This window comes from Mustelus asterias, chromosome 2 (assembly GCF_964213995.1).
Source record: "Mustelus asterias chromosome 2, sMusAst1.hap1.1, whole genome shotgun sequence".
NCBI classification, from domain to species: domain Eukaryota; kingdom Metazoa; phylum Chordata; class Chondrichthyes; order Carcharhiniformes; family Triakidae; genus Mustelus; species Mustelus asterias.
Genome location: NC_135802.1, coordinates 118233661 through 118258178, shown reverse-complemented (window position 1 = coordinate 118258178; position 24518 = coordinate 118233661). Strand labels below are relative to the sequence as shown.

At 42.8% G+C, this 24518-nt stretch overlaps 1 protein-coding gene across 1 annotated transcript in view; it reads right to left on the bottom strand.

Moving 5' to 3' along the window:
• Window positions 1-24518, bottom strand: part of slc6a3 (solute carrier family 6 member 3) — a 74014-nt gene that overhangs the window by 10592 nt on the left and 38904 nt on the right. Inside the window, exons 6-11 of the mRNA XM_078228576.1 lie at window positions 24204-24307; window positions 17295-17419; window positions 15147-15259; window positions 9551-9679; window positions 9200-9299; window positions 3150-3250 (exon numbers count right to left, since the gene is read on the bottom strand). Coding sequence (XP_078084702.1) covers window positions 3150-3250; window positions 9200-9299; window positions 9551-9679; window positions 15147-15259; window positions 17295-17419; window positions 24204-24307 — 672 coding nt within the window. The remainder of the gene's footprint in view (window positions 1-3149; window positions 3251-9199; window positions 9300-9550; window positions 9680-15146; window positions 15260-17294; window positions 17420-24203; window positions 24308-24518) is intronic.

The window sequence follows — 24518 nt, the reverse complement described above, 5'->3', positions numbered from 1 at the left end:
GCAGTAGTGCTAACCACTAGCTGCCATGTCACGCCAAACATTAAATCTTTCTCTCTTCATAAATACTGCCAGACCTGTTGCATTTATCCAGCATTTTCTTTTATTTCAGATCTCCAGCATGCACAGTATTTTGCATTTATTTGAGGAAATAAGCTATTCTAGGTCTGGAATATGTAATGAAATAGGGTTAATTCATTATCTTATTGTAAAACATCTTCAAGAGAAGACTGATCTTAACACAATAGAATTTTTAATTCTCCTCTTCCTTAGCTGATCGGTAGATAGCTAGTGAAAGGGCTGTGCTCTCATGATGGTGAGGTTCTGAAGCATGCAACAGGCCAAGTCAAATTTTGATACACTCTCGGCAGAGAACTGCAAGGCTTTTTTAGAAGGCTCCAGGCAGTGGAAGCATTGTTTAAGCACTCAGTGTCTGCTTGAGCACATTCTGGGTGGCAGCATAGCTTTCATTATACTCAAGCTGCTCATATGCTCAAGGGGTGTGCACTGGAGTAATTAGCCACATTGTCAGTGGGTAACCCTTGTCATCCAATATTTCTTGTGGTGGCTCAAATGAAGGTGGCACAACAACATTTACAGAATCAAAGCATCGTAACTGCTGCCAGAACACTGGAATTAATCCACATGATACCTTATGCATGTCAGCATACTTTGAAGGAATCTCTTGTAGGTGCAGCACAACTCAGAGTTGGCATGAAGTACCTGCAAAATGACATGCGTCAATGATATGGGCGGTACAGTGGCACAGTGGTTAGCACTGCTGCGTCACAGCGCTCGGGACCCGGGTTCAATTCTGACCTTGAGTGACTGTCTATGTGGAGTTTTCACATTCTCCCCATGTCTGCGTGGGTTTCCTCCAGGTGTCCCAGTTTCCTCCCACAATCCAAAGATACGCAGGTGGATTGGCCACACTAAATTGCCCCTTAATGTCCCAAGATGTGTAAATTAGATAGATTAGCCATTGGAAATATGTGGGTTAACAGGGAGATAATCTGTCAGAGAGTCGGTGCACATTTGATGGGCTAAATATCTTCCTTCTGCACTGCAGGGATTCTATGATACCCTGCATCTCTGAGAAGCCTCAGTCCTCAGGAAACCAAGTGCTCACTCTGCCTGTTTCTACCGTTCTGACGGGCAAGGAAGAATATAATACATTCAGCTTTCATGAAACACACAGCCTCAGTATAAAAGTTCGCAGCTATAGTCATCCTCACAGTGCTGATGTTGCTATGCACCAAGGCAACAGTTATGGCTGTAGTAACTGGCAGATTTCAGCGAGAACACCTTTTGTGAGGACTTCTTTAGTGAAGTGGAGAAGTCTGGTTTTGAGATGGAGGTTGGAGAATTGCTCCATGAAGACTCCTGGAGGACATGGTCTCCTGCAAATAACTCTTCCCCCCTCCTCCATCGTCCAAAACCTGTCCTGCTCTGTGTTGCATCTTCTCATTCCCGTCTATCATGGATCAGTCCAAGGGGGAAGGAAACTACTGCACTCGAGTCTGAGAGTAACTGATCTGTGCAGAATCATTGCAATCAGGGCAAATGTCCTTTAGCACCTGCCATGCCAGTAGTAGTAGTTGATGATTCCCTTAAATAGCACTGGTTATGGTGTGGGGGCAGCGAGGGATGTTCCTTCCTGCTGCTGAACAGATATTCAGCTGCGCAAGGTTAATCGAGGATGGTAACCTGAATGACAAGCTCTATAATGGCAGCACTGAGTCAAATCAGCATTATATGCTGACTAATCTTATGATCTGCATTATTCCAAGGGATGCACCAACATCCTCACCAAAATGATGTCTGGCATAACCAGCAATAAAATTGTGTGTGCTCTGTTGTCACAACGCGGTGGTGCAGTGGTTAGCACTGCTGCCTCATAGTACCCGAGTCCCAGGTTCAATTCCGGCCTCGGGTCACCGTCTGTGTGGAATTTGCACATTCTCCCTGTGCCTGCGTGGGTTTCCTCCGGGTGCTCGGGTTTCCTCCCATAATCCAAAGATGTGTGGGTTAGGTTGATTGGCTATTCTAAATTGTCTCTAGTGTCGGGGGATTAGCAGGGTAAATGCGTAGGGTTACGGGAATAGGGCCTGGGTGGGATTGTGGTCGGTACAGACTCGATGGGCCAAATGGCCTCCTTCTGTAGGGATTTTATGATTCTATGGCATCCGCAGAGCCGAACAAATGGATCTACATATCCAAATTTTGCAGCATACAAGTGGTGATGATTAGAAATCCTGCCTGATAAATCGTTCCATCTACATTTCAGCCTAATTACCCATAAGTACCAGGGTGATAGCATCTGAAACAGAAATTGAACAAAGATAGATTGAAAACTGTAAATTGAAAACAGACCATCTGTCAGTTTTAGAAATTCAAGAGTTTGAAGTTGAAGCAATTTCTTAATTTGATCTTAATCAATATAAAAATGCTTGTCAATTTATTTTGCAGCTGTCTATGATTGAATAGAGGACTAGAACAATCAAATGCAAAGGGTAGAATAAATTACATACACAGCATGTACTGTAATTCTAACAAAAGCACAGGCAGAAAGACTGCATTCTCCACTGCGCTGAAATGGTCTTATTGTAATATTGTAAGAAAAATAGGACATCTATAAAAAACCATCAGCTTCATAAATCTGTCTGCAGATAACATAATCCATGTTTATGTTTCAGCTTTCAGAGTTGAGTTGATAATCAACAGCTTTTCTGATCTCTCACAATGAAAATAAACTTGGATATAACAGATATAGTGATATATTACTGGACCAATAAATCAGTGAAATCAAATCTGAACATGGCAGTTTAAAAGAAAACTTCTGCAAATAATAAAAAGTTAATGTTAGCGATCATGAAACAGTCTGATTGATTTTTTGGATTTCTGTTGTGAAAACCAATTGGTTTCTTCATGTTATTTAACTAAGGAAATTGGACGGTCTTACCCGATCTCGTCAATATATAATCCAGTCCCACACCAATGTGGATGATACTTTGCTGCCCTCTGAAATGATCGAGAAAGTCACACAGTTGTGTCACCATAGTCTCAGGGCTACTAGGATGGGTCATAAATACTCAAGCTGCCAGCAATACCCACATCCTGAGTTGAATTTTAATCCACTCCTTTACACTCACCAGAAGAAAGCAGGGGCTGACAATCTTCCAGCACAGCCTCCAGTATAAGCCAGGCCTTTTTCCTATCATTTTCTCAATGTCATTGCTGAAACGATCAACTCCTAGAAAACAAATTTATCATCAATCTATGCTGCAAAGATTGGTTTACTTGGCAGTTTTGACAGGTATTTCACAAATGTTCCCCATTTGGAGGAGAGAAAACAACAGTAAGTCGTATTTAAATAGCACTTTTAATATTGTTAAAATGTCCAAGGTCACAAGAGGGTTAAAAATTGACATTTGGCACTGAACAACATAAGTGAGTGTCTTAAAAGGAGGAAAGAGAGTTAGAGAGGCAGAGCAATTCAAGGAAGGAACTGCAGAGCTTAGAACCTTGGCAGTTGAAGGCACAGCCACTCACAATGAAGCAATTACTGGTTTGGTTTGATCTCAAGACAATTGCCAGAAAGAGGGATGGAGTGGGTAGTTAGAATGGAGTTTGGAGCAGAGACCGAAAACAATGGCTTCGGTCTTGCCAATACTTAATTGGAAAACTGTTCTACTCATTCAGTACTGGATACCAGACAATTGGTGGAGAAGTCAGGAGAGGTGGTGATGAGGCCCGGGATTTTCCACTCCCGCCCACGACAGGTGCCATAGCAGGCGGGAGTGGAAAATATGATGAGAGCATCGAAATCTGGCTTCAGTTGGCAGGAAAACAGGGGGTCCTATTGTCTGCTTGGGCCTTCTTAGTGGAGTGCATTTCCCAATGCAGAATTTCAGGAGGACAATTTGAATATTCAAATACTATGAATACTCAGATTAAAGCCTGATTGCCAATATCATTCCTCCACACTGGATCAAGAGGTCACATCAGCATAGAATTAGACCCACATGCTTTACAACCATATATAAGCGACATGCATCTGCCAGCCAGCACTTCACCTGCGACTTGAGGTTGGTTCACCTACTTTTCATAGAGTAGTCCTTAGGGCACCTTGACTCAGAGCCAGGGTTTAAGACAACACCACATCACTTTCAGAAGGTTATCACAGACAAGGTTCCATCTACCAGACCAGCAGTGAGGTGGGAGCACTGCGACTGGGCCGCAGGCCAAGGCTGCCAAGGGGACAAAAGTGGCAAAGGTGGAAGTCAACACTTGACGAGGAGGGTGCGGGTTGAAAGTGTCTTTTGGGTCAGAGTGGGGAAGAGTTTCTTAGGAAAGGTCATAGCAAGCTGGGGCCTGAATTGGAAGATGGCACTTTTCAGTGCTGGCCTTGAAAATCCTGTTCAGTCCAAGACAATGGAGGGGTGGGCATGTAAGCAGAATGTTATTCAAGCCCAGCAAGTTGTGCACAGGTCGTGGTCATTGTAACAGGCGCTTTGGACTGGCAGTTTTAATTGGCTGCGGTTGGCACACTCACAGGCAGGGTAGGCTATAGATGGTTAAAAGGAATAGTCGGGCAATTCAACGGTTTCATAGGGGGTGGACTCAGAAGCTCACTGTGCTATAGGACTCGAGAAGGGCTGAGCTAATCTGTCAGTGGGGCATGTGCACATGTTCCTCAATGGATTCAGGGGATGCACAGGATATTCTCCACGTATGACATAAAGCGTTGGAAGGGAAGGCTTAAGAATCCATGGAGGAAGGGAAACTTGAATATAATTCACCTTAAGGACGATGGCAGGGATTACTGCACTCACACAAGGAGCATCCAAGCTGGTCTGGTAATAAGGCTTCAGCATCAACATCTTACAACCTGAAGAGATTGTGCAGCTTGGGAATATTCAGTTGATGAGGGCTCCGAGGGTTGTTTGGAGGACTGCTGCACTGCACTGGTGCCGATTAAAGTGATACCAGACTGAATTGTGCACTGTCAAATCAGATATGTTAGAAAGCTTTCAAAGACAATGCAGGGAATCAGATGAGTGAAACAAGAAGAGCATTCATTTGAAATTAATGGGCAGTCATGGCTGTAAGAGAGCTTCTTTCTTTAACCCCTTGTTCTTAGTGTGCCAATTCCCACAGCGATAATGATGTCTGGACCTTTTCAGTGACTGGGCAAGTTCCCACCACCTCCCACCTCTCCCCCCAGTCTAATACCTTCTAACACCTTCCCAGGCTCTCTAAATAGATTCAAATCAGATCTTGAATATTGTAATCAGCCTCATGCTGCTCCCTGGCGTGAGGCTGATTACATCAGAAAAATGGCCTCGGAAGATCGCAGCGGCCAGATGCCAGTCGTGATTCCCGTTATTTGCCTCCCACTGACATTTCCTTCCCCGCTACGCTACTCGACCAGCATTACGTGGCGGGAAAATCACGCCGTTGTACAGTTTGCACTAATGTTATTAGAATATCACACATTCTGCGTATGCCTCCTCTTTATGATTAGCTGTGTTGTTATCCATCAGATCAGACACAATGGGCCCTAATACTATTTTCAGATGTTGAAACCAGGTGCCTCAGGTCAGCTTCCACGTCGTTATAGTATGGGTGCGTAACTCACATCATTTCCAACATCCTAATGCCTCATCAAGTCTGCCTGTGCAAAGAGCCTTATTCACATGATGTGCTACTTTATGGATACTTCATTCTTGCCTGTTTAAGATTGAGGCTAAGGTGTTCACCTGTCTCATCTGTATTATTATAAGGTGAAAGTCTCGTGTCTATTGGGGCATGTGTAAGGGTGTAAGACATGTGTAAGACATGAAGAAGGGTCATAGATCCTCATAACCCATTTACTGTCTGGCAGAATTTCCTCTCTATGAAACCTTACTTAGATCCTTGCAAGTTTCTGACTCTCGCAGTGCTTAATTCATAAGTTGAACGATAATGTGATCACCTTTCCACATTTAAGTACCGGAACACTGACTCTCGAAAGGACTTCATTTTCCTGGCTCTCCAGCCTCTAACTTTCTACCTTTCTAACTTAGCAATTGTTGGCATTGCGGCCACAAATCTCTCGCCATAGGGATGCAGGGCGGCACGGTGGCATAGTGGTTAGCACTGCTGCCTAACAGCACCAGGGACCTGGGTTTGAATCCCGGTTTGGGTCCGCTGTGTGGAGTTTGCATGTTCTCCCTGTGTCTGCGTGGGTTTCCTTCAGGTGCTCCGGTTTCCTCCCACAGTCTGAAAGACGTGCTGGTTAGGTGCATTGACCTGAACAGACGCTGGAATGTGGTGACTAGGGGATTTTCACAGTGACTTCATTGCAGTGTTAATGTAAGCCTTACTTGTGACTAATAAATAAGCTTTACTTTCGCTGAACCTCACATTTTGAGAGCCTTCCCTCATCCAAACCCTCAGCGAAATCGGTGAAGATAAATACAAATGGTCATGTGGTGTGATCATACCCAAAGGCATGTAAGCAGAAAAAGGGGGAGGGGGGAGAGGGGGGGAGGTAGGAGGGGAGAGAAGAGGGGAACTGTGCATAGGGGTGGGGGCTGGTGGTGGGGTCAGCGTTCGGGGGCTGGAGGTGGCCATGACCACCCTGTCACCGGCCATCGGCGAGGGTATTTGGGCCAGCGATTGGCGGCGGCGGGGGGCGGGGCGGGGGGTGTACTGGGAGATCGGCTCATGCGCACTGGCCTCTAATAGTTTGATACCGGTCTCTAGAGTGGGATTAGCACCTCCCCCCCCCCCCGCAAATGCCCTTATAATTACCTTCATTTAAGTTTAAGACCACTTTTTTCTAACTGAATGCAAAATTCAATCATGTAATAATCATTGCTGCCTAGTGGCACTTTTATTATGAGAATGTTGAGGAATAGGTAGGATCCAAAGATCCTTGGGGACGCTAGCAGGGCCAAGGAGAGAAATCTCCTTCCTTAGGCCCTGGTGTTTCTTCTCTTTCTAGGATCCTTATACCTTCCCCTTTAACCCTCCCACTCACATCGGTTTTTATGCTCAGAATTGGAAGCATACTCACACTATGGTCGAACTGTTTTATATCGGTTCAGCAAAACTTCTTGTCTTCTGTACCCTCTGCCTCTATTTGCAAAGCCCATCGAAAGCTCAGATTTCAGTCTCATACACTTTACAACCACGGCTTTGTCAGACAATTACACAGATACATGTCTTTCAGTGAAGTTCCCCAATCTATCTTAACAGATTGGCTAATTCTAGACAAAGTTATTGGCAATGCAATGTATCTAATCAGATTGTTGGTGGGCCCATAATCTTTTGCTGTATCCAGAGTGCTCAGCCATTCCTTGCTATCATGGAGGATGAATCAAACTGGCTAAATGTTGGCAGCTGTGATGATGGGGACCTTAGGAGAAGGCTGAGACCAGTTAATCATTCATCACTTCTGGCCGAAGGTGGTTGCGAAAGCTTCAGTCTTGTCGTTTGCACTCATGTGCTGGGCTTTTCCAACACTGTGTTGGGGATATTTATGGAGCCTTCTCCTCCTATTAATTGTTTCAGTGTCCACCACTATTCATGACTGGATGGAGCAAGACTACAGATTTTAATTCTGTTGTCTGTGAAATATTCTGTACAGACACTTCGGCTAGCTTATTACACAATAAAGTGCTTTTACTTTATGAGACAGACAAAGGACTGTGGTTCAGACTTAGCTTTATTAAAAACATTCAGGTTAAAGAAACAATTCTTACACAATAAATCAAATTAACTTTCCCCAAACTAGGCTAATTGCCTGAGATATAGATATTACCCGGTCTGGTGAAACCAATTGGGCTGTTGGATTCAATTCACTGAGCTCATGGTGACAGATAAACTCAGGCTCCTCTTAGCATGAAGGTGGATCTTGTACACCCTCTTGCATCGTCCCAGGTCACAGTAGGTTTGGTGGAGTCTTCGCTGGAGTTTGCCTTGAATATGGTTGTTTTTATCCTTCTCCTTTCTTCTGCAAATGTTCCTTGGTTTTTGGCCAATAGGGTGACAGGACAGCGGGTCACAACACCCAGTGAGGTCAGGTCAGGTCATCCTAGTTGTACATATCTCTTTATAGCAGGGAGTCTGGCTGAATCTGGGGAATACACAATCATGATGTCTTCTGGCTTCTTGATGGGTTTCAGGCTATAATAACTCTTCCATTGAAAAGTTTGAGCCTCTCTATTCAATATTAAAAGGTTTGGGTTCTGGTTTCAAGTCATGATGACTTCCCTATTGTTAAGATGAAGCTCCCTTGTTCAATATGCGAGACAGTTTTGGTATGTGTCCCTGTTGGCTTTTGACGCGTGGTAACCTCATAATAATAATAACCTCATTTTTAACGTTATTAATTTAAAATGTCCAGTTTTATGTTGGGCCTAATTTCTTAGGCCTTGTCCATTTGACCACAGTTCTGATCCACTTGATCTGGGATTGCTTAGTTGTGTCTACAGCATTTTCTCCTGCTTATCTTGCATGTGGTCTTATGTTATAGCTTCGCCAGGTTGGCATCTCATTTTTAGCTATATCTGGTGCTGTCAGTTTCTAAGGGGCAGTCAGCTCATTCAGATAAAGGTATCACCAAGTACAGAATAAGGAATCCATTCTGGCCATAAAACCATTCCCTGCACGAACTACACACAGACAAACAGTATCTGTCTGCTTCTAGCTGCAAGAATCCATGGATTCTGCAATTGGCCATCTTATGCTGCTTAAGGTACTTGTTGATTTTAAAATGTATGGCTTATTCAGAAAGATGTGGAGATGCCGGCGTTGGACTGGGGTGAACACAGTAAGAAGTCTCACAACACCAGGTTAAAGTCCAACAGGATTATTCAGCAAGCACAGCAGTAACAGTCCAATGATACAGGAACTTCTAACTGGGTATCATTGAAAAGACTGCAGAAAAAGGGGCTTTTTTTTGGTGGGAAGGGGTTTTTAAGCAGAACTTCACTGGCTTTTCCACTATGTTAACAACTGATTGATCTTTAGGCTAGCAATCTATCATCATCGTACTCATATGTAACAGAGAATGACAGGCAGCTGTCAATAAACCATAAGAGCCCTGTATTGTAAGACTTATATTATCAAACAAAAATAAAACTAATTCACAAGAATTTCTGCTGAGTAGGTTAAATAAAAAGCTAGTTATCAGAAAAAAATGGTAGCTTACCATAAAACCAGGAGACTCCTACGGTTTCTATAAGCACTCCGAACAAAATGGATGTCTCTGCTGCGAACTTGTCAAGTAAAGTAAATACATAGATGCCGCCCTAGAAACAAAAACATTTCAAGAGAGGTGATAGCAGAATATACGATTGTGTAAACAACACAGTCAAGTTTAAAAGAAATTCCGACATTGAACCAAGGGCGACATTGATCACTCTTATCAGGTAAAGTTTAGGGCCACAACCAATCTGTCCATTCTTCTAATAGTTTCAGAATCAATGGGTTATATGGTTACCATCAGAAGAGCTCCAGTAAATCCTTACTTTGAAAATAACTCTTATTTAAAGTAACCTACGCTAGTTACGCAGAAGAGAGACACCAGAAAAGTAACGGCAATGATGAAGAGTGTAAAGATCTCTCTGTGGTTCCGCAGGACTTTGAATTCATCGATCAGCCCTGTGATGACTGATTCCATGCCACCCATCTGTAAGCACAAGAACAAACATTGAGAAAACGTATGGCACATACAACATTTTCCACCCCTCACTCATGGTCATTATATCTACTACGTATTTACTTGTAAAACCGATGCAATCCAAAATGTATTTTTCAACTACCCAGATCCACTTGCAAACATTTAAGTTTGGCAAATACACAGGTGACTTCTTCAATGACTTGTATTTTCCCTAATCCACCATCACCAAAGAGTTGTAAAATGATAATAAAGTTGAAGATGAATGAAAAAATAGACAAGGCAGAAACCAAAGGAAAAGAGCAGTGAAGGGAGACAATAAAATATTTTGTTAGTTCCTGCTGAAGCCACTAATCTGGAATTTGGCTTTTTATTGCTCCCATATATTCACACAATGATAGCCAAGGGGGTCAAGGGTTGGCAAATTGCGAGATTGCGAGATAGAAACATAGAAACCCTACAGTGCAGAAGGAGGCCATTCGGCCCATCGAGTCTGCACCGACCACAATCCCACCCAGGCCCTACCCCCACATATTTTACCCGCTAATCCCTCTAACCTACGCATCCCAGGACTCTAAGGGACAATTTTTAACCTGGCCAATCAACCTAACCCGCACATCTTTGGACTGTGGGAGGAAACCGGAGCACCCGGAGGAAACACACGCAGACACGAGGAGAATGTGCAAACTCCACACAGACAGTGACCCGAGCCGGGAATCGAACCCGGGACCCTGGAGCTGTGAAGCAGCAGTGCTAACCCTGGAGCTGTGAAGCAGCAGTGCTAACCACTGTGCTACCGTGCCCCCCTATGGGAGGCAGATAGGAAAGTGGAGCTCCAAAAAAAATCAGATTTTATTGAATCGAGGAGCAGGCTGGAAGGGCCAAATGGCCTACTTCTGTTCCCAGGTCCTATGCTCCTATGTTTTTAAAAATTCATTTACAGAATGTGGGCGTCGCTGCCTAGGCCAGCATTTATTTCCCAGTCCGTGAGAAGGTGGTTATAAGCTGCCTTCTTGAACTGCTGCAGTCCCTAAGGTGTATGTACACCCACTGTGCTATTCGGGAGGGATTTTGACCCAGCGACAGTGAAGGGACGACGATATATTTCCAAATCTGGATGGTGAGTGACTTAGAGGAGAACTTCCAGGTAGTGGTGCTCCCAAATATCTGCTGCCCTTGTTCTTCTAGATGGTAAGGGTCATGGGTTTGGAAAATATTGCCTGAGGAACCTTGGTGAATTGCTGCAGTGCATCTTGTAGATAGTACACACTGCTACCACCGTTCGTCGGTGGTGGAGGGATTGAATGTTTGTGGAAGGGGTGGCAATCAAGTGGACATCTTTGTCTCAAATGGTGTAAAGCTTCTTGAATGTTGTTGGAGCTGCATTCACCAGGCAAGTGAAGAGTAATCCATTACACTCCTGACTTGTACTTTGTAGATGGTGGTCAGGATTTGGTGGGGGGCGGGGGGGGTGGGGGTCAGGAGGTGAGTTGATCACTGCAGGATTTCTAGCCTTTAACTGGTAGTCACAGTATTTATATGGCCAGTCCAGTTCAGTTTCTGGTCAATGGACAGAAGCCATAGGGGGCTTAACCAGGGAGTGGTTCTATTGCCCAACTCCATCCAATCAGACAGTTCCTAGGACCACAGGAACATAGAGGGCTAAATCTTACCAAAAAATGTTGTTTCTGGCAAGAAAACCAGCATGTTTCTTGCCAGAGAAACTGGTAGCTTTTCTCTCCAGATTCGAACACACTGCAACAAAAAGGACGTGATTCACGGCATCCTATAGAGGGGCGGGGCCTAATCATGCTGGCAAAACCCAGCTGCACAGAGATCAGAGCCATCTTTAAAGGGGCCAGATCAGAACTGCAATAAAGCTCCCTCCACCCCATCACTGAGGTCTCGGGGTTCCTCTCCCCACCTCTGATCAGAGCTAATATTTACTCCAACCCTCCTTCCCCCATGAGGGTGCCACTTGGGCCCACCGCTGGGCACAGATTGGCACTGCCTAGGTGGCATGGTGAAGGTGGCATGGGCATGGTGCCAAACTGGCACCAGGATTCTTAGAGATAGGATGTATGCGCATTTAGAAAGGAATAAACTCATTAACGCTAGTCAGCATGGTTTTGTGAGAGGGAGGTCATGCCTCACTAACCTGGTGGAGTTTTTTGAAGAAGTGACTAGAATGGTTGACGAGGGAAGGGCCGTGGATGTCGTCTATATGGACTTTAGTAAAGCGTTTGACAAAGTCCCTCATGGTAGGTTGGTGCAAAAGGTTGGATCTCATGGGATAAAGGGGGAGGTGGCTAGATGGGTGGAGAACTGGCTTGGTCACAGAAGACAGAGGGTGGTAGTGGAAGGGTCTTTTTCCGGCTGGATGCCTGTGACTAGTGGTGTTCCGCAGGGCTCTGTATTGGGACATCTGCTGTTCGTGATTTATATAAACGATCTGGAAGAAGGTGTAACTGGGGTGATCAGTAAGTTTGCGGACGACACAAAAATGGCTGGACTTGCAGATAGTGAGGAACATTGTCAGAGGCTACAGAAGGATATAGATAGGCTGGAAATTTGGGCAAAGAAATGGCAGATGGAGTTCAATCCAGATAAATGCGAAGTGATGCATTTTGGTAGAAATAATGTAGGGAGGAACTATATGATAAATGGCAGAACCATAAAGGGTGTAGATACGCAGAGGGACCTGGGTGTGCAAGTCCACAGATCCTTGAAGGTGACGTCACAGGTGGAGAAGGTAGTGAATAAGGCATATGGCATGCTTGCCTTTATAGGAAGGGGCATAGAGTATAAAAGTTGGGGTCTGATGTTGCAGTTGTATAGAACGTTGGTTCGGCCACATTTGGAATACTGCGCCCAGTTCTGGTCGCCACACTACCAGAAGGACGTGGAGGCTTTAGAGAGAGTGCAGAGGAGGTTTACCAGGATGTTGCCTGGTATGGAAGGGCTTAGTTATGAGGAGAGATTGGATAAACTGGGGTTGTTCTCACTGGAAAGACGGAGGATGAGGGGTGACCTAATAGAGGTGTATAAAATTATGAAAGGCATAGATAGGGTGAACGGTGGGAAGCTTTTTCCCAGATCGGTGGTGACGTTCACGAGGGGTTGTAGGTTCAAGGTGAGGCGGGGGAGGTTTAACACGGATATCAGAAGGACGTATTTTACACAGAGGGTGGTGGGGACCTGGAATGCGCTGCCGGGCAAGGTGGTGGAGGCAGACTCACTGGGAACGTTTAAGACTTATAGCCACATGAACGGAGTGGGAATGGAGGGATGCAAAAGAATGGTCTAGTTTGGACCAGGGAGCGGCGCGGGCTTGGAGGGCCGAAGGGCCTGTTCCTGTGCTGTATTGTTCTTTGTTCTGGCAGTGCCAACCTATGCCAAGGGGCAGTGCCAGGTGCCTGCCTGGCCATGTCTCTCTCTCCCCATGAACTACACTTACCTTTATGCCCCAGGGAGACCCCTTCAACAGGTTCACGTCTGTATTAACCTGTTGTAGACTGCGCCGGCGTGACCTCACATTGGCGTGGTTTGAAGATATGGCAGGGGGTCAATATCTGGCGAGGGGCCAGGTTAATAATATTGAAATGAATGAAAATCCATGTAAGTCAGGTTCATGCCCATTATGGTTGTGAAACTGATGATATCGCTGGTGAGGGGCGGGGAATATCCAAAATCGCATTCTCGCTGGCGAGAACTGCGACTTCCAGTCCTCGCCAGCAACCTCACAGACGGCGAACACGGGCTCAAGGTATTCCCACTGTTTCGCAGGATGCTTTCTATACTATGCCTTCCCTAATTAGTGCTGCTACTTTTCAAATGTAGGTGGTAAGAAGTTGCGGGTTTGAATGGGCTTTGGCAAGTTGCTACAATGCATCTTGTAGGTGATGTCATTGTTCATTGGATGCTTGGATGCAGGGAGTGAAAATGCTTAAGATGGTGGATAGGCTACTTTGTGTTCGATGCTGTAGAGCTCCAAGTGGAGCATATTCCATCACTCTCTTGGACTGGTGCCATGTAGATAATTGACAGGCTTAGGGGTCAAGAGGCCAGTTGTGATGCAGAATTCATGCCTCTGACCTGCTTTGGTATCCACAGTATTTTGTGACTGGTTCAGTATCTATAAGAACATAAGTAGGAGTAAGCCATTTGGTTCCTCAAGCCTGCTCTGCCATTCAATAAGATCATGGCTGATCTTTTCTTGGACTCAGCTCCACTTACCTGCCCACTCACCATAACTCTTAATTCCTTTACTGTTCAAAAATGTATTTATCCTTGCATTAAACATTCAATGAGAGTCTCAACTGCTTCACTGGGCAGGGAATTCCATAAATCTACAACCCATTGGGTGCAAACGTTCCTGAATTGGATAAACACCTGAAGAAACAATACTTGCAGAGCTAGCAGGAAAGGTCTATAGAGTTGCTCTTGTAGAGAGACGAGATGGTGGTGTAGTGGTAAAATCACTGGATTAGGAATCCAGAGGCCCAGACTAATGTTCTGGGGTCAAATCCCACTACTGCAGCTGGTGAAATTTAAATTCAATTAACAATATGGAATTGAAAAGTTAGTCTCTGTAATGATGACCATGAAATAAAAACAGAAAATGCTGGATAAATTCAGCAGGTCTGGCAGCATATGTGGAGAGAAACATAATTAACATTTTGAGTCCATATGACTCTTCTACAGAACCATGTAATGCCATGAAACTATTAGAATTCCTACAGTGCAGAAGGAGGCCATTTGGCCCATTGAGTCTGCACCGACCGCAATCCTACCCAGGCCCTATCTCCTTAACCCCATGTATTTACTCTGCTAATCCCCTGACACTAGGATCAATTTAGCATGACCAATCAATCTAACCTGCACATCTTTGGAGTGTGGCAGGAGTGCTAACTACTGTGCCACCGTGTCGAATGTCATAGAACCCAACGAGTTCACAAATGTCCTCTCGGGAAGGAAATCTGCCACCCCAACCTAGTGTGACTGACAGGTGACTCCAGACCCACAACTGCCCTCTGAAATGTTATAGTAAGATATTAGAGATGGGCAACAAATGCTTACCTCACCAGCCACACCCACATTCCTTTAAAATTTAATAAGAGCTCGCATAGATATTCAGGGCCAAATAGTCGCTTCCTGTGTGTCACCATTCTATAAATCTATGATTAGATAGCTGAAAGCTACTCCAAAAGGAGAACAAAAGGAAAAGAGGCTGGATAGGTTTAGGGAGGCAATTTCACAGCTTAGTGTCTTAACAGGTGAGACCACAACTGCCCATGGTGGGTGATTCAAATCGGGATGATCAAAAGCCAGATTTTAAGGAGCACAGATCATTTGGAGAGTTGTAGAGCTGGATGAATTTGTAGAGAGAGGGAGGGGATTACACAGATACTGATTACAGATTAGAAATACAATCTATTTGTTTCATTGTCCTCTAAAATATAACACTGAATATACTCACTGCGCTGTCAAGTCCCAAGGTCAGAAGCATGATGAAAAAAATGACTGACCAAACCGATGAACCAGGAAGAGTGGCGATAGCTTCTGGGTAAATGATGAAGACCAATCCAGCTTCTGCAAATATAAATAGTTTTCCAATTAAGACAATGTGTGATATGTATATTTACATTTGTAAGCTACATTTTAAAGCTATTTTACATGTGTACTAGTTGGTGCATGAAGTAGCATGCTGATCTTTCACTGCTGGGTCGTGAATGTAATTTAGGAAGCTGAGATGAAAGTTTACCCTGACAGATAGCTTGTAAACCTGTGTAAAATAATTTTCAGCAGTTTCAAGCAAATTCCAATTGTGAATGTACATGATGACTTTTCCTTTCACACAAATTTACTGACCTTAGAAGACCATCTCTGAATTGGTCAGTACAGTAAATTGGAAAATGCCATATTGATGCATTAGACATTGGCCTGAGATTCGCAACAAATATAACTGAAGAAGCTATTGGGGAAGATTAAGCTTGGTCTGTGAGCTGGTACATTGGATCACTTGGCTGGAGCAAATATCGGAAGAGGATTGTGTTACACATCTGGAAAGGATTGCCCAATTTTTCTCCATTTATTTCAATGGCAGAATAAGAAGGCAGGCTCCTTGAGTAGAGTACAAACTTTACAACAATGCCCAGGTGATTCAGGGCACATTTTTGTCTGTGTGCTAATAATAATACAATACAGATTTACAGTTTTGTTGCATATAGTGCAGATGGACTCTCCCTCTTTGTCCCATCAAAATTAAACAAACTTCACTCTATTTTTTATGACTGCGGAATGTTTGATGCTGACACTAAATGAGTGAAATAGAAAAGGATTCTATTTTCCAGCACAAACAAATCAGGAAAAATATTTTTACTGTCAACCCTCAAACTTCAGAATGTTCATTTTTTCTGGTGGATGTCCAAGTCTCCCATTACACTGAACTGTACAGGCACCAGATTTCCCTATGACTGTTTAGCATGACTTTGTGAGAAAATAGGCATCCGGTTTAGGAATTAGACTATAAACCTAAACTAGAAACCCAAAACCAGCTCAATATTAAACATTAAATCCGGTTCAGGAATTAAACTATAAACCCAAATTAGACTAGAAACCCAAAAGCAGCTGACCATTCTGGATTCTGATGGGAAATGGATACGTGTGGACATTTTCTATATGCTGCGATTGACACAAGCATCTTATGAAGTTAAGTTTTCTTGTTGTCCCATTTTGTACACAGGTTCTCAGTGTTGTAACAAGTGATTGGTAGCACATCATTAATAGTCTTGCGGCCTCAGCAACAAAGTAATTAAAAACAGTGTAAAAAGCTGATGGAGGGAAACAAATCCAATCTTTGCTGATCTAACGAGCCAATAACTATTTAACTTTGGCATTCCACCCAAATGGAAGAGTACACTGACGGTGGCACAGTGGTTAGTCCTGCTGCCTCACAGCACCAGGGACCCGGGTTCGATTCCTAGCTTGGGTCATTGTCTGTGCGGAGTTTGCACGTTTTCTCCATGTCTGCATAGGATTCCTCCGCATGCTCCAGTTTCCTCCCATAGTCTGAAAGACGTGCTGGTTAGGAACATTGGCCTTGCTAAATTCTCCCTCAGTGTACCCGAACCGGTGCCAGAGTGTGACGACTAGGGGATTTTCACAATAACTTAATTGCAGTGTTAATGTAAGCTTGTTTGTGACACTAATAAATAAACTTATAAAAACAGTCACTGTCTGGGCTCACACAAGATGGTTAGTCCATTAGTGATGCTGCCATAGCCCAGTATAAGTCAGCAGCTTCATGAGAGCAAATTGTTAAAAAAAAGGAATCCAAATGTATTTCTTAATGTACAAGTAATTTAGCAACAAGAAACTGGTGTGTAATCATTCCAGTTGTTTGTGGATTAGAGTTCCATCAAATAAACATTGGTGAATTTGATAGTATACGACTTGATCACCATGCATAAGTAGATTTTTTCACAGATTAACCGTGGGGGATGTTTCACCTGCAAAGAGAATGGTGATGTTATTCTGCACTGACTCATGCATTTTTTGCACAGCTATTCAGTATACGTTATGATAAATTAAGCTACAGAGTGGGCAAAATCAGCTGTGACCTCACCTCCAGTCGCCACATCCTCCAGAGCCACTCCATGCCGCTTTGAAATGTAGCCCAAGAAAGAGAAGACAACAAAACCTGAGAAGAAGCTTGTCACGGAATTGACAGAACTCGTAACGATAGCGTCCCTAAAAAGCAAAAGGAGAGTCAAATACCAATTGAATCCTGGGATGGTTGGGAGGAATTCAGGATCATCTGTGGTGGGTAACACAAATTTTGCAGTAGTGAGAAAACACATTCTCATGTTTAAAAATCCACAAACATATGAAGTGAGCATCTGAGTGGAACATGCACGGTGGGCACGGTGATTAGCACTGTTGCCCCAGGGATCCAGGTTCAATTCCAGCCTTTGGTGACTGTCTGTGGGGAGTTTGCACATTCTCCCCATGTCTACATGGGTTTCCTACAGGTGCTCCAGTTTCCTCCCATAGCCCAAAGATGTGCAGGTTAAGTGGATTGGCCATGTTAAATTGCCCCTTAGTATCCAAAGATAGGTGTAGGTTAGATCAATTAGCCATGGGAAATGTGCGGAGTGACAGCATTAGGGAGGAGGAGAGGGCCTGGGTAAGATACTCTGTCAAAGAATTGATGCAGACTCGATGGGCCGAATGGCTTCTTCTGCACTGTAGGGATGATTCTGCACTGTTTTTATGATTCTAAGATTCTAATGTCAGTCTGGGAATAAGACACATGGTTTCCACTGAAGGCTGGAAAACTAATAAACAATTTGGATCCCATTCCTGCAAGCATAGATAAGGTTCTGTCACTAATTTCATACCCACGGCACAACATTGCAGATGGGCTGATCATAGCGGTTTTACATAGCTCCTAACAAATACTCAAGATGTTCCAAGTGCTTCTGGACACAACATTGAGTTTAATAATCTTGGACCGTAATCTCTTACCCCTGCCCCAATCCACCTCCACCATCCCCACTCATCCTCTCCTTCCAATTTTGTTTCCTACTTTACCTGATTCAGTTTTACTCTTACAGAGAGAAGGCACCAGGAACATCTCTTATTTCTTTGTTTCTTTTCTTGCCCCATCACCATTCCCTGCAGCTCTGGAAGACTATCTTCTTATAAAATCATAGAATCCCTACAGTGCAGAAGGATGGCGGCACGGTAGCACAGTGGTTAGCACTGCTGCCTCACAGCGCCAGGGACCCGGGTTCAATTCCCGGCTTGGGTCACTGTCTGCGTGGCATTTGTATGTTCTCCCCATGTCTGCATGGGTTTCCTCCGGGTGCTCCGGTTTCCTCCCACAGTCCAAAGATGTGTGGATTAGCCATGCTAAATTTCCCCTTAGTGTCAGGGGGACTAGCCAGGGTAACTGCATGAGGTTATGGGGATAAGGCCTGGATAGGATTGTGGTTGGTGCAGACTCGATGGGACAAATGGCCTCCTTCTACACTGTAGGATTCTATGATGCCATTCGGCCAATCAAGCCTGCACCAACAGTAATCCTACTCAGGCCCTATCCCCGTAACCCAAGCATTTACCCTGCTAATTCCGCTGACATTAAGGGACAATTTACCTTGGCCAATCATGTAAAAGTAATTTAGCAATAAGAAACTGGTGTGTAATCATAACCTATACATCTTTGGACTGTGGGAGAAAACTGGAGCACCTGGAGTAAACCCACGCTAGAGAACTTGCAAACTCCACACAATCACCCAAGGCCGGAATTGAACCTGGGACCCTGGCACTGTGAAGCAGCAATGCTAACCACTGTGTCATCATGCCGCCCACTGTGCCGCCTGGCCACCCTATTATTCAATCTCATCTGTCTTCTATCCTATCATAGACTTTCCTATTGTCCCTTTTTCCATCCACACCTTCTTCAAAACCTTTTCTAACATTTCTAAAAGAATTTCTAAACTTTTCCCATTTCTGATGAAAGGTCATTGACCTGAAATCTTAACTCTGTTTCTACGGATGCTGCCAGACCTACCGAGTATTTCTGACATTTTTGTTTTTAATTCAAATTTCCAACATCTGCAGTTTTCTGCTTTTCAGTGAAATCTAGGATACATGATGACACAGTGGTTAGCATTGCTGCTTCACAGTGCCAGGGTCCCAGGTTCAATTCCGGCCTTGGGTGACTGTGTGGAGTTTGCAAGTTCTCTAGTGTGGGTTTACTCCAGGTGCTCCAGTTTTCTCCCACAGTCCAAAGATGTACAGGTTATGATTACACACCAGTTTCTTGTGCGTGGCCCCTTTAATGGGTGATCCTTCGTCAGCCGGGCTGGAACCAATGGAGCGTGAGTGCATAAACCGGGGCCAATTGGGAACGAGGACGGGCAGCCCTGGGGCTGGAAGGCTTCAGTTGGAGTCAAGGCATCGTCAGAGTAGATTTGTATAGTTGTGCTGTTAAACCCTTAGTTGTACATAGTTCTCAATCAATTATTCTTTTAGTTTGTTACTTGCCACATCAAGTTAGTACACAGAGTAACCCTTCCTAGACATTAACTGAACTAGTGAATGAAGGTCTGTGCTTGTGCTTCCGTTAATGCATGGTGCTTCTTTGTATCTAAGTGTAGTGTGACAATAGCACAACTTGGGTATACTGATTATGTACCATATTTTACAGGTACCACTCTCTCACTGAAATATAACATTATAATATTATTGTACAGTCCTGAGACATTAAGAGTAGCTTTATTATCTTAATATTCGTTATGATTAATATGTATATTTTAAAATGCTCAAAAATAGTGTGAGCTTGCAACAATGTAATAGTGTCCAACACTGTAGGTGGTGCTTTGAGTGTAACACGATGCAATTTGTAATGTAAATGTGGCTCCCATGATGCTACATGGTTCTTTAATCAGCTGAGTATCTGTGTATTTTAACTTTCCCAGCAATTCCAAATATCGAACCCAGGTCCCTGGGTTCGATTCCCGGCTTGGGTCACTGTCTGTGTGGAGTTTGCACATTCTCCTCGTGTCTGCGTGGGTTTCCTCCGGGTGCTCCGGTTTCCTCCCACAGTCCAAAGATGTGCGGGTTAGGTTGATTGGCCATGCTAAAAATTGCCCTTAGAGTCCTGGGATGCGTAGGTTAGAGGGATTAGTGGGTAAATATGTAGGGATGTAGGGATATGGGGGTAGGGCCTGGGTGGGGATTGTGATCGGTGCAGACTCGATGGGCCGAATGGCCTCTTTCTGTGCTGTAGGGATTCTAAGATTCTAAGATCTGCCTGTGTATGATCTGCACTAATGCAATTGCTGGAGCACAATGAATGTATTGACAAAGATGAATAAAGCTTATTAATATGTCCATGGCCCAGGTGTCCAGCCTTCCAAAATAATTTATGAACTTCATTCTCGCCTAACTTTTCTGATCAGCCACTGAAAAATCTCGTTGTTCTTCATTTGGTCATTTAATGTATTTTCTTCTGGGGTCTTTCTGTTACCTCCTCTTTGAGGTCTTGTGTTGCTCCTTCCTTGAGGCCTTTGTTGCTTATGGACCTTTTTTGAGAGTTGCTTCTATCTGTTGTCTTTTCCAACTTCCTGCCCATTGCCATTTGTTTCTTCTTGTGGTTGCTGCTTTAAATGCATTGCCACATTAAATGCATTGCCACATTAAATGCATTACCACATTAAATGCATTACCACATTAAATGCATTGCCACATTAAATGCATTGCCACATTAAATGCATTACCACATTAAATGCATTGCCACATTAAATGCATTACCACATTAAATGCATTGCCACATTAAATGCATTGCCACATTAAATGCATTGCCACTTTAAATGCATTACCACATTAAATGCATTGCCACATTAAATGCATTGCCACATTAAATGCATTACCACATTAAATGCATTGCCACATTAAATGCATTGCCACATTAAATGCATTGCCACTTTAAATGCATTACCACATTAAATGCATTGCCACATTAAATGCATTGCCACATTAAATGCATTACCACATTAAATGCATTGCCACATTAAATGCATTACCACATTAAATGCATTGCCACTTTAAATGCATTACCACATTAAATGCATTGCCACATTAAATGCATTGCCACATTAAATGCATTGCCACTTTAAATGCATTACCACATTAAATGCATTGCCACATTAAATGCATTGCCACATTAAATGCATTACCACATTAAATGCATTACCACATTAAATGCATTGCCACATTAAATGCATTACCACATTAAATGCATTGCCACATTAAATGCATTACCACATTAAATGCATTACCACATTAAATGCATTGCCACATTAAATGCATTGCCACATTAAATGCATTGCCACATTAAATGCATTGCCACTTTAAAACTGTCATTTTTAAAAACTGCTATCAGTGGCTGTGTGTTCTCTGTTTTCCACGGTTTTGAGGTCTTGTCGCGAATCCTGACTGCTCCTTTTTGAACCTTTTGTTAACTTTTAAATCTTCTCTTTTACTGTCAGAAAGCTCTACTAGCAATCCCAGCAGCTTTTCTCTCCATTGGCTGCATGGGCAATCTGTTCTTTTTGACGTGCCTGGTTTTTAAAAAATTTCACAGCAAGATCCAGGCCCGTCCAATCAGGACAGTTGTTTTTATTTTAAACCTTTAACTTCTTCCTTTCAGACATTCACCACAATCACTCCAGTAATGATGATAAATAGGAGCTTGACTATCAAAGCACATGAACGTGAGCTACACAGCACGAATACAACAAGCTGGTTAGTTTCTACAATGAGTGCAGACTGTTCATATTTTCATGGAATGCTACGGAACAGAAAAATGAATGGTGATATGTTACATAGTCTTTGTAGTCCATACATGTTTTATAGTCATGATGAGCACAAAGCAAAGGTGTGAGGTGGAACTGCCATGAGTAGGCACAGCTAGAGGGTGCATCATTAGTTGTACACTGGTCAACAGAATAGATCAGTAAACTATGAAAACATTTCAAGTATTGTAAGTACTTTACCCTTGACACACAATGAACAATTAGCACCAACTATAGAAAAACAGAAACACACACAGAAAATTAGCATAAATATGCAGAAGAGGAATGAAAAAGAAAAAGAGAAGGAATAGCAAAAGTAAATTAAGCAGAGAAGAAAGAAATGCATCTCCAACTTGATTAATATTGCGAGAAATCTACTTGTCAAAGTTTTAAATGATGAAACCATTTGTCTTCTCTTTTCCTGCCACATCTTTCTTCTGTATTTTCCATTTTAACTTTGTTATATTTTTTCTTATCCATACTAATCAAGTATTTCCATGGAGATTTTCCTGATTTCCCTGACTTTAGTGAGAGATTGATAGAAAACCTGGGGAAATGGCTGCCTGTACCTTTCAGGAATGGTTCCCAGTGATCTTCGACCAAAATTCCAGGTTTTGGTGGTTGGAGAAAGATCAGGAGAACACTGCCGAAATTCTACTCCTTTGTTTTTATCTGAGAAAAAAGTAACTGCTTTTCTTTAATTCCTCCTATTTTGATCTGTGTCCCAAATTATTTCAAATGTCTTTGCTTTGCTGAAAAATGATCTAAAGATCAACTTTTCAATCCATCAGAAGTCACATCTTTGAAATTTGATCTTATTGGAATGGTTCAGGGAAAATTTACATGAATTTTGAGTTAACCCAGAGAGCAAAAAATATTCAACGAACGATTTGAAATGCAAGGGAAATGAACATGCCAAAATAAATTACTTCCATGAAGTATAGTAGTAAAACACATATTGGCCGAGTACAATGTAATACATTCAAAATGTAGTGCATTCCTGTAATTCATTATTAAAATAATATATTATTACAAGTTTGTCATGTGTCACAAAATGATAGGATGCTGTTGGGGAAAAGTAAAATCAAACTACCATTTTTTTTAAAATCATGTCCGGGCAGGAACTAAGGATAACAGGGTGTTCTCGGCAATTGATACATTTCAGCAGTCAGAGTTCTGTGGTCAGGAAGCAGTAGACAAATGCAGATGAGGTGCTGAAGGAGCAACAGCGAGAGACGGACAACCATTTTCAGGAAACAGCTCAGCCAGAGTTGAAATATTGAAGGCAAAAGCCAGTTTGTGTAAAAGGTTGTTTTCTTTGCTGAACCAAAGACTATTCCCAAGTCCTGGTCACTTAAGCTGTATGGTGGGGTAGTCACTGGCTAGATTTGACCAATAGATTTATGGATTTGTTTGCAATTGGACAGGTCTCAATAGAGTTCAGGATTATGGGGCAAATAAATGCTTCTGTGTTTATAATCTGTGAGGGATTAAGTGCTTACTATTAGTTTTCTGAAGCGTATGATTGTTCTTTGTACTGTTCCATTATTTTTCTTCTACTTTAATAAATACTGTTTTTGTTGTTTAAAGAAAGAAATGTCTGAATTCTCACTGTTTCTGCAAATGTTTCTCACTAATAATCCAAAATAAAAATACATCAGGTGAAACTAGTGTTTCAGGTTGGAAACCTCTTGCACCTAACATCAGCAGAATTTCATAATGCTTGTGATCCCATACCTTGATTATATACTAAATGAAACAGTTATAAAACAGAATAAATTGTTCCTCAAATGACATTACAGTCATTTCCAAATGGTTTCATAAAATCTTCACAACAAAGAAAACCTTGAGTTATTGAGTAGCTGAGCCTGAAACACAGAGATTACCATCATTTCCTGATCTAGAGCAAGGATCAATTCCCTCACTGTGCAGATGCAACCAAATAAATATTCTCCTCTCAGACGGGAGGTTCTTGTGATGTCTGTGGGGTTACATTAGGCCATGTAGTACCCATTTTATAAATCACAAGGGTGCCCAAATTAGCAGTGAATGATTCAGTTTTGGTTCTTGATAAGATAACATTGGCAGATGGCATTAATAGACAATCATAGGCAATTTCTTGAACTCTGTACTCCAAAAGGTATTAGAAGCATCATACAAACATAGCCTACCTGTAACAATTGTTATTAAATTTGTTGTAGCTTGCAAATGCTATTAATACACCAAACCCCACTCCAAGCGAGAAACATATCTGTGTAGCTGCATCTATCCAAACCTAAGAACAAAACAGATACACAAAGGAGAGAAAAAGAGCTGTTATTAGAGATAATTGCGGAAACCTATTCAACACAGAGATCAAAGACAATATTAAAATAAGGGCAATTTTGTAAATTGTTTCAGTGTGCATCTGTACAGTCTGTTTTTTATGTTAGCACTCCATGCTTAGTTATTGGCAATCGGGGAAAGGGTGCATAAATTGGTATCTT